Below are 17,332 nucleotides of genomic sequence, written 5' to 3'. Positions count from 1 at the left end.
CCCACCCCCTTTGGCCCGGGGCTGGCCCCGTCAAGGCACGGAGCCGCCGGCCGAGAAGGACGATCGATCACGGGCTAGGGTCCCGGAGCGGGGTGGGGGGGGGGGAGGGGGGTGTGAGCCATGTTGGACTTCGCCATTTTCGCTGTCACCTTCCTCCTGGTCCTGGTCGGAGCCGTGCTCTATCTCTACCCGGTAACCGGCCGCGCCCCCGGGGCCTTTCCCACGCCCCGTTGTGCCAGCGCGGCAGGCAGCGGGAGGAGGGAGGGAAGGGGAGCGGGATGCTCGGGGCGGGGCAGCCATGTTGCTTGCTTTCCTGTCTCGCTGGGCCTGGGGGAGGGGCGAATGGGACGGGGGTCATGTGCTCCTCCCTTCCCCCCTCCCCTCCAGTCCCCTCCTCCCAGGCTAGGTCGCCCCCCCCCCGCCCCAGCTAATTGTAGTTTACCTCTGGCCGGCGCAGGCGCGTATCCTCTCTTTCCCCCCCCCCCCCGCCCCTTCCCCTAGCTGTAGTGGAAAGCGGACGGGGAGCACGTGGGATCAAATATACCTGGCCGCAGGTGTGCTTGCTTGTCCCAGCTTGGGAAAAGTCACTTCAGTTCTGCAGGTGACCCCAGCCCCACCCTCCATCCCTGACAGTTTAGGGGTAGCTCTCATCCTGTCTCAGAGGAGTAGTGGAGAATACGCAGGAAAATTCCTTTGAACTTTTAGGGAGAAAGGTGTCCTGATAACAATAATAGCAGGTCCCGGTGGGGTGGAGCTTAGCTTTTAGGTTCGCCAAACGTTTTCCTCACCTGTGTCCTATGTGGGGGTTGTTATCCCCGCCCCCATGTCACGCCCTGAGGAAGAGCTGTGGGTGGGAACCCAAGACTTAACTGACTTGCGGGTTAATTGCTTTTTTTCCCACTTAGCCAGGCCGACCAATCTCGTTCAAATACCTTCTTCTTCAGCCCTTTCAGTAGCGTCTGACTCTTTCACCTCATTTGGGGTTTTCTTGGCAAAGGTACTGGAGTGGTTTGCCATTTCCGTTAGTTAATCAACATTTTTATTATGTGCCTGCTTTGTAGGAGGCATCCTACTAAGGGCTGGGGATGCAGAGAAAAGCAAAAGACAGTGATTTGGGGAAGAGGGTACCAGTAATTGGGGGAATCCAGAAGGGCCTCCTTATGTCACTTGAGTTGAGCCTTGATTGCTAGAGGCAGAGGTGAAGAAGGGGAGCATTACTGACATTCTACACGGTGAAGGCAGCCTATGCAAAAACCCAGAGGTCAGAGAAGGAACGTCGTGCATGGAGTGGAGATAACCAGTCAGTTTGACCACAATGACAGAATAAGGGGAGGGGTGTAAAGTTTGATCAACCTGGAAAAATAAATCAGAGTAAGGCTCCCAGGGGAGTGAAATGGTCATAATTGTGCCTTAGGAATATCAAATCGACAGCTCTTTCTGGGGGATGATTTGGGAAGGGGAAGAAAGTGGATTTCAGGACACCTTTAGAAGGCTATTGGCAGGGCAGCTAGGTGGTACAGTGGATAAAGCACCGGCCCTGGATTCAGGAGGACCTGAGTTCAAATCCGACCTCAGACAGTTGTCACTAGCTGTGTGACCCTGGACGAATCACTTAATCCTCATTGCCCCACACACCAAAAAAAGGCTATTGGCAATAGTTTAGAGGAAAGAAAATGAGGCCCTGGTTTAGGGTAGTGGCTGTGTGAAGAGAGAGAAGGGGATGGAACACTGTTTAAGTGTAAGTCACTGTAGACAGGAATATGAGCCATGTACCCAAGTAATGCAAGGTGGATGAAAGAGGTCTTCCATGCCATGATCAATGCCACTTATGTTGAACTTAGTGTATGCTATGTTGTATTATGTGTTGGTGTAGGTATACTGACTCCCCATATTTTGTTTTGTTCAGTTGTTTTCAATCATGTCCAACTCTTCCTGACCCCATTGGAGGTTTTCTTGGCAAAAATAATGGAGTGGTTTGCCATTTCCTTCTACAGTTCATTTTACAGATAAGGAAACTGAGGCAGGCAGGGTTCAGTGACTTGCCCAGGGTCGAACAACTAGTTAATGTCTGGGATCAGATTTGAACTCAGGAAGATGAGTTTACCTGATTCTAGGCCACCCATTTGCCCTGACTACCGAGAAATTGTTTCTTATACCTCATATCCGTAACACTGGGCTTTGCATGTAGTGTAGATGTTTAGTAAATGTTTATTAATAATGATAAGTGCAATCTAAGAAGCTCAAAATACATTATTACTATACAAGTCCCTTCAAGTAATTATGCTGTTCAGATGTAAGCAGTGAGGGGGAATACTGTCATTCCAGAACAAACTAGATGAAAGGTACTTCTCACAAAATATGTAACTTTATTGTCACTACCCAAAATATACAAATATAGGAGGCCTGGTCAAGATTTGTTCCTGTTGCAAAATAGCCTTTAAATTGAAATGACCTTTTGCTCCAGTGAAATTTTTTCAAAAGCATCAGTGCCCTGGGAGGAGGGGAAGCAAAGATATGCTTCAATAAAATATGGTTGGAGATTCCTTCTGTTGAAGGCAGAGAGAAAGGAGCGTTGTTTTGCTTTTTCAATTTTTAATAATTTTTTATTCCACCATAAAATCAAATTGCATATTAATGATTTGATTAATTACCATGTGGCAGTGCTTTTTCATATCTACTCTTTGGAGTGAACATCTGCTGAATTTTGTTAAACCAGAGTATGATGATTTCAGTTTATTTTAGAATCATTTTGTTCATTCATTTCAATTCAATAGCTATTTTTCAAGGTCTTACAATTTACAAGTACTGTGCTAAGCACTGGGGAATACAAAGGTAAAAGGAAAAACAGCTTCAATTCTCAAGGAGCTTACATTCATTAGTATCCTTGTACAGAAGAATTCTGTTAAAGTGATACAGGCAGTACTGTATGAATATATGGGCAAAAGATGTATATCTTATTACATATATACGTGTGTGTGTTTGTGTGTGTGTGTGTGTGTACAATACGGGAAACAAAAAAATAAGAGGCTTGGACTTTTTTTAAACCAAACAAATGATGAAAACATGTTTTAATTTGGGCAAAGAGAGAAATTTAAATCCCTTCTTTGTTGCTGAAGTGGGGGGGACCAGTTGTGAATTGTGTAAATTAAAGGGATTATGTACTTTTGTTTGTTTTTGTAGGGCAATAAGGATTAAGTGACTTGCCCAGGGTCACACAGCTAGTAAGTGTCATGTGTCTGAGGCCGAATTTGAACCCAGGTACTCCTGAATCCAGGGCCAGTGCTTTATCCACTGCAACACCTAGCTGCCCCCAGATTATATACTTTTAAAAAAGACACTTGACTTTCCTTTTTTTTTTTTTTGGCACATTTTATTTTGACATATCAATTACTTTCTAAGAAATAACCCAAAATAGATTCCCCTTAAAAAGTTAAGAAAAATCTGTCTAAATTTTCATTTAATTGTGTTGTGACAAAGTAGCAAGTGATAGCAATACAAACTTCTTTTTTCTGCACAAAAGAAAAACAAATTTGGGAAATAAAATTCCTATCTTCTGTTCAGTTAACTGCTATCTTTTTAAGCTTCATAAAAGATCTGAGGTATTGCATCAGTCAGAGGAGAGAGCTGTGACTTCTGTCTTGAGCCCTCTTCTCTTGTCCTTTTTTACTATCTTACTTGGTGAGATCATTTGTTCCAAAGGGTTCATTTATTATCTCTCTGCCAAGGATGATTCCCAGATCTAGCTTTCTCCTGGGTTCCAGGCTCGAATCACCAACCATCTTTTGGACTGAATTCCCCATAGGCCTCTTAAAACCTATATGTCCAAAACAGAGCTTATCTTCCTCTCCAGTTCCTTCCTTCTGAACTTCTCTGTTCCTATTGAGGGAAATCACCCAGGTTGGCAAAGTCAGTATCATCTTCAGCCCCTTTCATGAACTCACTCCATCTAATCCAGTCTGTTGTTATGTCTTGTCATTTCTACTTTGTAATCATCTCCTCAATTTGTCCTTTCCTCTCCACTCATACAGCCACGGGCCTGGCCTATTTTAGACTGTTATTATCGCATGTTTGGACTACTGCAGTAATCTTTGGGTTGGTCTCTTCACTTCAAGTCTCTTCCCACTCCAGTGCCTGGCAAATAGTTGGTGCCTGATAAATGCTTGTTAATTTTACCTGACTTCAGTCACTCAACTGTCAAAGTGATTTTCCTAAAGCATAGGTGTGACCATGGGGCAGCTAGGTGACGCAGCGGATAGAGCACCGGCCCTGGATTCAGGAGGACCTGAGTTCAAATCTGGCCTCAGACACTTGACACTTACTAGCTGTGTGACCCTGGGCAAGTCAGTTAACCCCAATTGCCTCACCAAAAAAAAAAAAAAATAGGTGTGACCATGTCACACCCTCTCCTCCAACTCACTACCCCCACCCCCTCCCCACCACCTTGGTTCTCTGTTACCTCTGGTAACAAATATTTTTAAATCTCTCTTTTATGGGGCAGTGCATTTAAAAGTCCATCTCAACCTTAGCCTTTCCTTTCTTTCTGGTCTTCTTATGCTTTATTCCCCTCCATTTACTCTATGATCCTGCCACACTGGCCTTCTTGCACGTAGTGTCATTTTTCCAGCTCTGTGCTTTATCACTGGCTGTCCTCCATGCCTGGAATTCTCTCCTTCCTCATCTTCACCTCTGGCTACCTTGGTTTTCAGCCCAACGCCCACCTTCTGCAGAAGGCCTTGCTCAGTTACTCTGATGCTAACTGCTGACTACTCTGTATCTATCTTAGATGTACATAGTTATTTGCACAGTATCTCTCGCCCTGTAATGCCTGTGACCTTCTTGAGGGCAGGGGCTGTTTTTGCCTTTCTTTGCATTCCCAGCACTTAGCATTGCAATGCCTGACACATAGTAAGAACTATCATAAGCATTTATTAAAATACTTGTTGGGAGGGCAGCTAGGTGGCGCAGTGGATAGAGCACTGGCCCTGAAGTCAGGAGGACCTGAGTTCAAATGTGACCTCAGACACTTGACACTTACTAGCTCTGTGAGACCCTGGGCAAGTCACTTAACCCCAATTGCCTCACACACACACACACACACACACACACACACACACACACACATTTATAATTAAAAATGTGGGTGTGCATGTGTGTACCCATATATGCATGCATACATACACATATATAAAATGTTTGTTGCTTGAGTGCCAGAAATTATTATGTAATGAACATGATAAACAGCAACATTGTACAGTGATCAACTATGATAGTCTTAGCTCTTCTCAGCAATGCAGTGATCCAAGACAATTTCAAAAGACTCATGATGGAAAATGCTTTCTATATCCAGAAAAAAAGAACTGTGGAATCTGGAAGCAGATTGAAGCATATTATTTTAGCTTTTTGTTTGTTTTTTCTTTCTCGTGTTTTTTTCCTTCTCTTGTGATTCTCCCCTCACAACATGACTAATGTGGAAATATGTTTAGCATGATTGTATTGTATAACCTATATCAGATTGCTGCTGTCTTAGGGAAGGGGGAGGGAAGAGAGGGAGAAAAATTTGGAACTCAAAATCTTACAACAATAAATGTTGAAAACTATTAAAAATTATTATATGATGGGGCAGCTAGGTGGCGCAGTGGATAAAGCACCGGCCCTGGATTCAGGACCACCTGAGTTCAAATGCAGCCTCAGACACTTGACACTTACTAGCTGAGTGACCCTTGGAAAGTCACAACCCCCATTGCCCTGCAAAAAAACAAAAACAAAAAATTATTATATGATGTAAGTAGAGTGGTTTGTTGTATTTGAACCTTTTTTTTTTTTTTAGGCTTCTAGACAAGCTTCAGGTATCCCTGGGATTACTCCAACTGAAGAAAAGTAAGTACTTCTTTCTTGTAGTAATTCTCTGCAAGAGAAGTATATTGCTCTGAAGCCTATCTTCTTTTTAGATTCTTACTAGCTCTGTAGATCACACCATTCTTTGGTTAGTCCTTCCTTTTACTCTTTTATCAGTTAGCAGAATTTGTCCTAGAGAGACCTGAAGAGGACCATCTGATACCCAGAGGATGGTACTTCATGCTATCCTTCTTCCTCTTACTCAGGGTAGTGATTATGCAGAGAGAGGAAAAAATTAGAAGGAAAGAAGAAGAAAAAAACTTCTCAGGCTAATGGCCTTCATCTTTCTTCCCTAGCATGGAATAAACATGAATAAAAGTTGGAGCAGGAAAGAGAAGCTTAAGAGTTGTGGGATAACATTGTTATCTGGTTTTAACTGTTGAAATTCCCAGAATATCAGACCAGCTCCCATTCAATTACAAATAAAAAATGTCAGTACCTTGGACATATGCACTTGCAGAAATGATATTATCTAGCCCCTTTTAGCATGCAGCTTAGCTTGGCTCCTGGCCACCTTGGGAGCATGTGCTGCACACCCTTGCAGAGTTGTTTTCACCTAAGGCCATCATAGACACAAGATGGATTATCAGGAAAGCCTTGTGGAGCCCTGCCCACCCCTCCTGAAAGCAGCTTCCACTGGAACTGGGAGGTGGTATCAGTTGCCTCCTGTGACAGAGTCTCAGGACTAGAGAATACCTTCATAGAAATTCCATAGACCAGCCTTCTCATTTTATAGGTGAAGAAACAAAAGGTCAAGTGACAGATAGAACTAAGACTAGACCCAGAGCCACTGACTTCCAGGGACTTCCACTACACTACTTGTTCTCCCAGATGTGTTAATGTGGGTTGAGATGTTTCATGTGGCCATATCACTCAATCAGGGCAGCTAGGTGGTGCATTGGATAGAGCACTGGCCCTGGAGTCAGGAGGGCCTGAGTTCAAATGTGACCTCAGACAGTAGCTGTGTGACCTTGGGCAAAGTCACTTAATCCGATTGCCTTAAAATCTGGGACCATCTTTAGTCATCCTGATGTATATCTTGCCACTGAACCCAGATGGCCCTGGGAGAGTGAGGTTGGTGACCTTGCACAGCCCTCCCTCACTTAGATACAATTCATTGCAAGTCATGACATGACCCTGATGTCATGGTCTTTTTTGAGAACAAAGGATAAACAACAACAGCAGTCATCCAAGGATATGGCCCTTGTAGTTACAGCTACCCTTCTGCAACCCCCTTAAACATAAATAGCTGTGATTCAGGAACTCGGGAGTGGCTACAACAGCTTTGATTGAATCAGCTTGACCTTTAGGCTAAGCAAGTTTCTCCAGAATGTGGGTGAGAGGGGGAAGTTACAGGGGGGAAGATATAGTCCCAAGAATAAAAGTATACCCACTCGACCTGAGGTTACCTTGTTAACTTGCCAAGGGTAAGAAACAGCAAGGGGGAATATTAAATCTTGTTTAAGTCTTAATTAAATAGAATTAAAAATAAAATTTCAATTTCACAACCATTATTTGAGGCACAGTATCCTGAAACCTATACCTTTACTTGCAGATAGAGATGAGAATATAATAGGGGAACCAGCTGCCCCAGAATACAAAATCATATCCTGAAGCCAATTATAATTGATATCAAATCATCTAGACCAAAGCATCTTAAACTGTGGGTCTCAATCCTATATAGGTCTCTATTCTGTGGGTCTCAATCCTGAATGTGGAGGTTGCAAAAAACTTGGCAACAGTAAAAGATCATCTGTACCTATTTTATGTACCTATATACCTGGTTTACAAAGAAATTTCTTGAGCAAAAAGGGGTCATGAATAGAAAAAGTTTAAGAAGCCCTGGTCTAGATCTCTATTTTTTGAGAGCACCAAAGGTACAGAGTTGGTTATTTTACTTTTGCAATTCTTCTGAGACTAATAAGTTATTATCAACTGTTTCCCCCCCCCCCCAAATTTTGCTTTTCCACCAGAGATGGAAATCTTCCAGATATTGTAAATAGTGGAAGTTTACATGAATTCCTGGTTAATCTCCATGAGAGATATGGGCCGGTAGCTTCTTTCTGGTTTGGCAGGCGGCTTGTGGTTAGCTTGGGCACTATTGATGCACTAAGGCAACATATCAATCCCAATAGGACATGTAAGTTTAATTTTCTTATTATTTCTTATTTACTTTTAATCCATAGTTACATAATGAGTGTATATTTACATTGAGGAGAAAACTTGGTACACTAAACTAAAAATCAAAGTTACATGTTATTTTCTTCTTTGATCATTAGTTTGGTCATTTCTGAAAATGGGAATAATTTTAAAAATTGATTTTATAGGGAGGGAGGAAGGAAGAAAATTAGAACACAAAGTTTTAAAAAATCAATGTGAAAAAAATTTGGTTTTTAATTTTTTTACATGTAACTTGGGGATAATTCTAAATAAAATGAAAATAAAGGGAAAAATAAAAATATAAAAATTAATGTTGTTTTTGGTACTTTGCAAATATACTTTATATTTATCATACTAGTTTAGTATGTGAATAGGTACACACTAGGAAAGTTACATATGAAGTGGGTTTCTTTTCCTTTATAAGATCAGAGCTCTTCCCTTAAGGGAAAAAATTCTTCAGTGGGTTGAGTTGAAAACTTTTGGGAAGGAAAAGGTTAAGATGATTGCCAGGTCCTGGATTTCAGAGAAACCTTGAAGGACTTACATGAACTGATGATGAGTGAGATGAGCAGAACCAGAAGAACATTGTACACAGTATCAACAACATTGTGTGTTGATCAACTGTGATAGATTTGATTCTTCTCAGCAATACAACGGTCCAAGATAGTTCCAAAGGACTCATGGTGGAGGATGCTCTACGAATCCAGAAAAAAACCAAAACTATTGAATCTGGATGCATATCGAACCATATTTTTTCTATTATTTTTGTTTTTGTTGTTGTTTTTCTTTTTTGAGGTTTTTCTTTTTTACTTTGACTCTTCTCTTATAAAATGACTAATGCAGAAATATGTTTAGTGTGATTGTACATATATAACCTGTATCGAATTACTTGCTGTCTTGGAGAGGGGGGAGGGAGGGGAGGAAGGGAGAAAAATTTGAAACTAGGAATCTTATAAAAACAAATGTTAAAAAAACTATCTCTAAATGTAACTGGAAAATAAAATATTTATATGGGAAAAAAATAAAAGATGATTGCCAGTGCCATGGCATGCTGTGTGAGGTACTTCTGGGCATTTTTTGGCATCATTTTTCTAACTTTGCAGCATTCACAGATACCTGCTTTTGCCTCCCCCTTCCCTTCTGCAGATCATGGGAATTTTTCTTGTGTCTGGGAACTGCTTTATTTAACATCTGTAATTCTCAGAACTTCTGTGTGCCCTTCTATTTTTGTCTGAGAAGTTATAGTGTTTAATAGAGAAAAGCTGCACTTTGCTACTGCAATCTGAAAATTCCTTGAGATCAAGTTATCCAATTGTGTGAACAGATTGGTGTCCTATTTTATTGATCCTTAATTTTAGAATTCTGTTAAACAAGTGAGTGATATTGTGATGATCCTATAGGGCTTATTTGTACATAATTATTACTGGCATTAATGAGGGTAAAGATCATCTACCCACCAAGAGCAGTGTACTTGGAGACACATGACAAATTTATAACTCTGGATTAGGATTTGTTTTTGTTTTTGTTTTTGGCAGGGCAATGGGGGTTAAGTGACTTGCCCAAGGTCACACAGCTAGTAAGTGTCAAGTGTCTGAGGCCGGATTTGAACTCAGATACTCCTGAATCTAGGGCCTGTGCTTTATCTACTTTGCCACCTAGCTGCCCCTGGATTAGGTTTTTATTGAGTGAGATCCATAATTGTAATTTTCAGTACAGGTAAATTTGGAATTAGTTGAGATAAATTCTTAATTCAGTTTTGAATTGAAGCAAATCCTTTCAACTGCTTAGGTTTTGCATTCAGATTTGTCGAAGAATTCCTTTTAAAATCCACAAAGTTTTTTTCTTGTTGATTTTTTTGTTGTTGTTTTGCTACAGTGACTTCTCAGTCACTTATGAAGAAAATTTAATACATTTGACACAGCTTTTATAATTGGATTCCTAGTCAATGTTCCAACAACCTTGCCAATTTCCATTCCATCTTGAGCTATTCAGTCTTGGGAAAGAAAATTGAGAAAGCTGAGGGAAAAGAATGGTTATGTTATAACCTGCAGTATTTTACCTTTTAAGTTTTCTGTCTGCAGAACTGCAAGTATCTTGATTACTTATTAAGAAGTATTATGTTTGTCTATTTCAGCACATCCTTTTGAAACTATGCTAAAGTCTTTATTAAGATATCAATCTGGCCTTGGTGGGGATGCAGTTGAGAATCACATAAGGAAAAAACTCTGTGAAAATGGCGTGAATAAGTCTCTACAGAGTAATTTTGCTGTCATGGTCAAGGTAAGATGGCATATAACTTGGGCTCAGGTTTTACAGTAGATATCAATTATATAACTCCACAAGTAACTGTCTCTCGGTCATTGAAATTTTAAAATAATTGATTTCTAGTCCATGTAGGTGACTTTTTATTCTAATTATTATCATTCCTTCTTACTGCATATCTCAATCTTTGTATTTTGAAATATATTTTTTTAATCTATCACTCAGGTATACAAACTAGGATCATAGGACTGGGAAAGGCCTTTTCTCTATTCTGAATGAAAAATACAGGGAAAATTAGGAACTATAAGAAATTGTCAGGGCAGCTAGGTGGCACAGTGGATAAAGCACCGGACCTGGATTCAGGAGGACCTGAGTTCAAATTCGACCTCAGACACTTGACACTTATTAGCTGTGTGACCCAGGGCAAGTCACTTAACCCTCATTGCCCTGCAAAAAAAAAAATTTTTAATTTAAAAAAAAAATTAAGATGTTGTCATTGATGAATGTGATAAATTAGGGTAACTAGGTGGCACTGGCCCTGAAGTTGGGAGGACCTGAGCTCAAATCTCACCTCAGACACTTACTAGCTTATGACTCTGGCCGATTCACATAACCCCAATTGCCTTAAAAATTCAGGGCCATCTCCAATTGTCCTGATATATATCTTGCCACTGGACCCAGATGGCTCTGGAAGAGAGAGTGAAGTTGGTGATCTTGCACAGCCCTCTCTTACTTAAATCCAATTTACTGCAAGTCATGACATCACCCTGATGTCATGGTCCTCTTCAAGAAAGAAGGACAAACAGCAACAACAAATGATCAATATTGAAGATGTGTTGGAATGCTTTATTTTTATGAACTAGCTGGTTTGCTCAAGGAATAAAGTAAGAAAATGGTAATATGTATATCAAATTCCATAAGGTACAGGTAAGGAATGCTTAAAAGAAAATGTATCTTTCAAGGGGGAGTAAGAGATGGGTTAGCTTCTTAAACTGTGGGTTGTGGCTCCATATAGAGGTCATGTAACTAAACGGGGGGGTCACAAAAAATTTGGCAGTAAATGTTTGATTTGCATACTTCTTTTATGTGCCTCCAGGGTCATGTAAAAATTTCTAGGGGTCTCAAGTGGAAAAAACTTAAGAAGCCCATGCTTTGATGTAAATGTATTCTATTTCCTTTCATAAACAGAGTAAGGTTTTTTATTAAGCCAGTGTTATGTTTGTTGATTTTATATTACTGATAAATGCAAGAGCAAAACCATGCCCTTTTGGAAATGGAGAGGAAAGAGGAAAACGAAGGTGATATTCCTTTTTAGCTCAGTAACCCAGTCCCATTTTTGAACAGTCCCCATTTGAAGAAAATAAATACTCTGTTTTAAAGATGTTCAGCATCTACTCTGAAGATAATATAGGTTGTACTCCTTAATAGCCTCCTGATGGTAGAAGTTTGTAACTAGTATTTGAATCTGACCAAATATGTACAGGGGAAAAAAATCCATGTTAAAGTAAACATTGTTAAAAATAAATTCAGTGATAATTTTTTGAAATATCTCAAAGAGGAGATTCCAGAAAAATGGGAGGAAAATGCTACTTTGTTGTTGTTGTTGTTTTTCACAATTTTTATTTTAATTTCTCTTTTTTGAAAAAAAAATTTATTTAGAATTTTCCCCAAGTTACATGTAAAAAACCATTTTTTTTCACATTGACTTTTTAAAACTTTGTGTTCCACCAAGATGGCGGAGGAAAGACATTAAATCCACCAGACTCCTGATACAATAACCCCAAAAATAGCAATAAAAGAACCCTTGGGGCAGAAAAACACACAAAAATACAGGCTGAGAGTTTTCTCCAGCTATAGATAGATTTCAGGGGGCCATGCTGGGCCACGAATAAAGCCTAACCCTGCAATTGGGCCGACACACCAGAAACCCACCTTAGGAATTTGCCCCAATGCCTCTGAATTGGCTGCAGCACCGGCGTCTTCTGGAACCAAGCACGCAGTCGGACTGAATGGCTGGCCCGGCGGGGTAAGTGCAGGGGTACCAGTGGACTGGGGGGAAGGATTTGACTGTCCCACCCCAGTGGGGAACCAGGAAGAAATCCTGAGCGGTGGGAGACCCAGGTAGGGGAGGGGAGCTGGGGAGCAGTCTCATTGGAAGCTGAGAACCACACCACAGAAAGCTTTGCTGGTGTTTGCTTAGTAAAGTAGGCCTGAGGTTATCTCCCTACCTGAGAACAGGCCAGGTGAGATTAAAGCCTGCCCCCGCTCAACCCAAAACAACTGGGACACTCTGAAGCTGAGAACAGGAGTGGAGCCGAGAAGGAACCCCCCCCTCCCAACTGGACAGTTTAAAATCAAATGAAAGTGAGGCCAGACAGGCTGAGAAGAAGCCCAACCATCCCCTGGGCCACACTGTAGCTTGAACAGTGTCCTGGAAGCAGCACCACACTTTAAGAAGGAGTTAAAAGCCAAGAAATAGTAAGCCAGGATGAGTAGGTAGAGAAAGCAGAAGACCATAGAAAACTTCTCTGGGGGTAAGATAGACCACAATACAAACTCAGAAGAAGAAGATAATAACAGGGTCAAAGCTCCAACATCCAAAGCTTCCAAGAAAAATATGAACTGGTCTCAGGCCATGGAAGGTCTCAAAAAGGACTTTGAAGAGAAAGTAGGAGAAATAGAAGATGTTGAGAAAAGGAGGAAAGAATGGAAAGGGAAATGAGAGCGATGCAGGAGAGTCATGAGAAAAAAGTCAACAGTTTGAAAAGCCAAATGGAAAAGGAGATTAAAAAACTGTCTGATGAAAATAACTGCCTAAGAATTAGGATTGAACAAATGGAAGCTAGTGACCTTATGAGAAACCAAGACACAGTAAAGCAAATCCAATTGAATGAGAAAATGGAGGGCAATGTGAAATATCTCCTTGGAAAAACAGCTGACCTGGAAAATAAATCTAGGAGAAATAATTTGAAAATCATTGGACTACCTGAAAACTATGACCAAAACAAAAGCTTAGACACCATCCTCCAAGAGATTGTGAGGGAAAATTGCCCTGATATTCTAGAAGCAAAAGCTAAAATAGAAATTGAAAGAATCCACCGATCACCTCCTGAAAGAGATCCCGAAAGGAAAACCTCCAGGAACATTATAGCTAAATTCCAGAACTCCCAAGTCAAGGAGAAAATACTGCAAGCAGCTAGAAAAAAGGAATTCAAATACTGTGGAGCTCCAATAAGGATAAAGCAAGATCTAGCAGCTTCTACATTAAAGGACCGAAGGGCATGGAATATGATATTCCAGAGGGCAAAGGAACTGGGACTTCAGCCAAAAATCACGTACCCAGAAAAACTGAGTATAATTTTTCAAGGCAAAAATGGAATTTCAATGAGAAAGAGGTCTTTCAAGCATTCGTGATGAAAAGACCTGAACGGAATAGAAAATTTGACTTTCAAATACAAGATCCTGGAAAAGCATAAAAAGGTAAACAGGAAAAAGACTTCATGAGCGATATTAAAAGATCAAACTGTTTACCTTCCTACATGGGAAGATAATACTTTGAAATCATAAGAACTATCTCAGTAAGAAATTCAGGGGCAGCTGGGTGGTGCAGTGGATGGAGCGCCAGCCCTGGACTCAGGAGAACCTGAGTTCAAATGTAACCTCAGACACTTAACAATTACTAGCTGTGTGGCCCTAGGCAAGTCACTTAACCCCAGTTGCCTCACCAAAAAACAAAACAAAACAAAACCAAAAAAAGTCTTCACAAGAAATTCACAGAAGACAGAGCTGAACTGAATATGAAGGGATGATATCTGTAAAGCATTTATGTTTTGTTCTTTGTAGGGCAGACAGGATGGGGTATCTTATGTCTGGGGCTGGATTTGGGCTTGAGGCCTCCTAGGTCCAGGGCTGGTGCTTTGTGCACTGTGCCACCTAACTAATCCATGATGACATCATTAAAATAGGGTTGAGGTGTAGGAGGAATAAACTGGGGGAGGGAGAAGGAGAGAGATGGTCTGGGGAGAGGTAGTCCACATGAAGAAAACAAGAAGAAAGCTTATGGAGGAGAGTAGAAGAGGGGAAAAGAGTTGGGGAGTGAGTGAACCTTAATATCATCAGAATTGGCTCAAAGAAGGACTAACATACATACTCATGTAGGTATAGTAATATATTTTTGCCCTGGGGAGGGGAGGGAGAAAAGGGGAGGAAGAAGGGAAGGAGGAAAGGGCAGATTGGGGGAGAGAGCAGTAAAAAGCAAAACACTTTCAAGGAAGATGAAGATGTTCTGCATTACTGCACCAGTATGACATATTGAATTGATCTCATAGGGAGGGTTGAGGAGGGAGGGAGGAAGAAAACTTTAGAACACAGAATTAGCTCAGGGACTCTGATCTCACTGGAGTGGGCTCATGGAAGGAATATCTTTCATACCCAATTGGGAGGAGTAATCTATTTAACCCTGCAGGAAAAATAGGAGGGGAAGAGGACAAGGAAGGAAGGGTGAAAAAAAGGGAGTGCAGAACGAGGGAGAGGATAGTCAGAAGTAAAACACCTCTGAGGAGGAATAGGTAAAAAGAAGATAGAGTAAATGTCATGGGAAGGGAGTGGGATGGAGGGAAATAGTTATGATGATTGATTATAATGGCAAAACGTATGGTACCTACTTTGCTGGGCTTTTATGAAGAAAATTCTCTGTCAAGCTTAAGGTACTATATAAAGGTTATGATGAACTGGATACTATCAGGAAAACCCTGAAAGACCTATATGAACTGAAGCAGAGTGAAATGTACTGTATACAAAATAACAGCAATAGTAGGGGATGATCTGCTGGGAAGCATGTGGTTATTTTCAGCAAGGCAATGATCCAATATAACCCTGACAGACTTATGAAGATTGCAGCCCATCTGCAGAGAAAGAACTGATAGTATCTGAAAACAGATGGAAACACATTTAAAAAATTTTTTTTCATTTTCTCTTTGACAATTCCTTAATCTGAAGTTGTGGGGTTTTTTGATTGTTTTCTCTCACAGCTAGCTAATATGGGAATTTCTCCATGACTACTCATGTATAACTTATTTTGAATTGCTTGAGTTCTTGTGGGTGTGGGGTGGGAATGGAGGGGGGAAGAGAAGTTGGAACACAAAGTTTTTTAAAAATTTATGTTAAAATTTTGTTTTTACATATATTTTGGAAAATAAAATTCTATTCAGAATAAAAAAATTTTTTAAAAAACCTTTGTGTTCCACATTTTCTTCTTCTCTCCATCCTTATACCTCCCTAAGAAATCAAGCAATTCAATATAAGTCATTCATGTTGCAGTCCCACAAAACATTTTCACATTAGTGAGGTTGTGAAAGAAAACAGACAAAATAACTTTAGAAAGAGGAACTAACAAATAAAATTTTACTTCAGTCTGTATTCAGATACCATCAGTTCTTTCTCTGTTGATGGTCTGCATTTTTCATATGTCCTTCTGATAGCATCCTGCTCATCATTTCTTTCACAATTACTATTGCTAACTGTATTACCCTCCATCCTATTCCCTCCCCTTGATATTTACTCTATTTTCTATCTTCTATCTCCTCAAAAGTGTTTTGCTTTTTACTGCCCCCTCCCCCAATATGCACTCCCTTCCTTTGCCTCTCCCCCCTTATCCCCTTTCCCTCCCACTTTCCCATAGGGCAAAATATATTACTATGCCCACTTGAGTGTGTATGTTCCCTCTGAAAATGTTACTTTTACAGTAATTAAAAAAATGTGACCCAGAAGATAATGGAAACCACCCACCCATGTTCTACTTTCTAATTTCCATAACAAATTTATTTATTTATTTATTTATTTATTTATTTATTTATTTATTTATTTATTTATTTATTTATTTATTTATTTATTTATTTATTTATTTATTTATTTATTTTTGGGTGAGGCAGTTGGGGTTAAGTGACTTGCCCAGGGTCACACAGCTAGTAAGTGTTAAGAGTCTGAGGCCGTATTTGAACTCAGGTACTCTTGACTCCAGGGCCAGTGCTCTATCCACTGCGCCACCTAGCTGCCCCACAAATTTATTTTTATTTATTTTTTTACAAAAAGTATTGCTATGAATATTTTAGATTATGTGGAGATTTTTTTCTTATTGATGGTTTCCTAGGGGTATAACCCCAGTAATGGAGTCTCTGGTTTAAAGGTTATAGGCATGTTAGTAACTTTATTTACATAATTTCAAATTGTTTTTCAAAATGATTATACAAGTTCATAGCTCCACCAACAATGTATTAGTGTGTCTACCTTTCTACAACCCTTCCAGCTGTTGACTTTGACCATTTTTTGGTCATTTTCATAACAAATTTATAAGATGATATGCTCTTTGTGAATATTCCTCATAAAAGGTATATAGGAAGATTTTCACAAATGATTTTCTAGTAAATCACATCTGCACAGTCATAAAACTGAGCTATAAAGAATAAACGGGGGGGGGGGGCAGCTAGGTGGCACAGTGGATAGAGCACCGGCCCTGGATTCAGGAGGACCTGAGTTCAAATACGGCCTCAGACACTTAACACTTACTAGCTGTGTGACCCTGGGCAAGTCACTTAACCCCAATTGCCTCACCAAAAAAAAAACCCCCAAAAAACTTAAAAAGAATAAACAAGAGGCAATTAGGTGGTGCAGTGGATAAAGCACCAGCCCTGGTTTCAGGAGGACCTGAGTACAAATCCTGCCACAGACACTTGACACATACTAGCTGTGTGACCCTGGGCAAGTCGCTTAACCCTCATTGCCCCCCCCCCCCCCGCCCCCAATTTTTAAAATTAAAAGAATAAACAATCCGTGTTTATTCTTTTTTTTACTCCATTGAGGAAAATGTAGTTTTCAAGGGTTTCTTTAAATAATTTGTCTTCCATACATATATTAAATTCATGTAAGATTCTATAACAGAAATGACTATGGAAATAACTTTCTTCAACAATCTACTCAGTTTCAATATCAAGCAAGGAATAAAACCCAGTAAATTAAA

At 40.2% G+C, this 17,332-nt stretch overlaps 1 protein-coding gene across 2 annotated transcripts in view; it reads left to right on the top strand.

Moving 5' to 3' along the window:
- Positions 1-6: 6 nt before the first annotated feature.
- Positions 7-17,332, top strand: part of LOC122746749 (cytochrome P450 20A1) — a 58,080-nt gene continuing 40,754 nt past the window's right edge. The window contains exons 1-4 of one of the 2 annotated variants that reach the window (XM_043992664.1): positions 7-192; positions 5,828-5,877; positions 7,869-8,035; positions 10,190-10,335. In XM_043992664.1, the coding sequence (XP_043848599.1) occupies positions 121-192; positions 5,828-5,877; positions 7,869-8,035; positions 10,190-10,335 (435 nt within the window). In that variant the 5' untranslated portion in view covers positions 7-120. The remainder of the gene's footprint in view (positions 193-5,827; positions 5,878-7,868; positions 8,036-10,189; positions 10,336-17,332) is intronic. The other variant, XM_043992665.1, reaches the window with a different exon arrangement.

Source organism: Dromiciops gliroides, chromosome 3 (genome assembly GCF_019393635.1).
Source record: "Dromiciops gliroides isolate mDroGli1 chromosome 3, mDroGli1.pri, whole genome shotgun sequence".
In the NCBI taxonomy this organism is placed as follows: domain Eukaryota; kingdom Metazoa; phylum Chordata; class Mammalia; order Microbiotheria; family Microbiotheriidae; genus Dromiciops; species Dromiciops gliroides.
The sequence above is the reverse complement of the archived record's forward strand: the minus strand, read 5'-3'. Positions and strand labels throughout refer to the sequence as shown.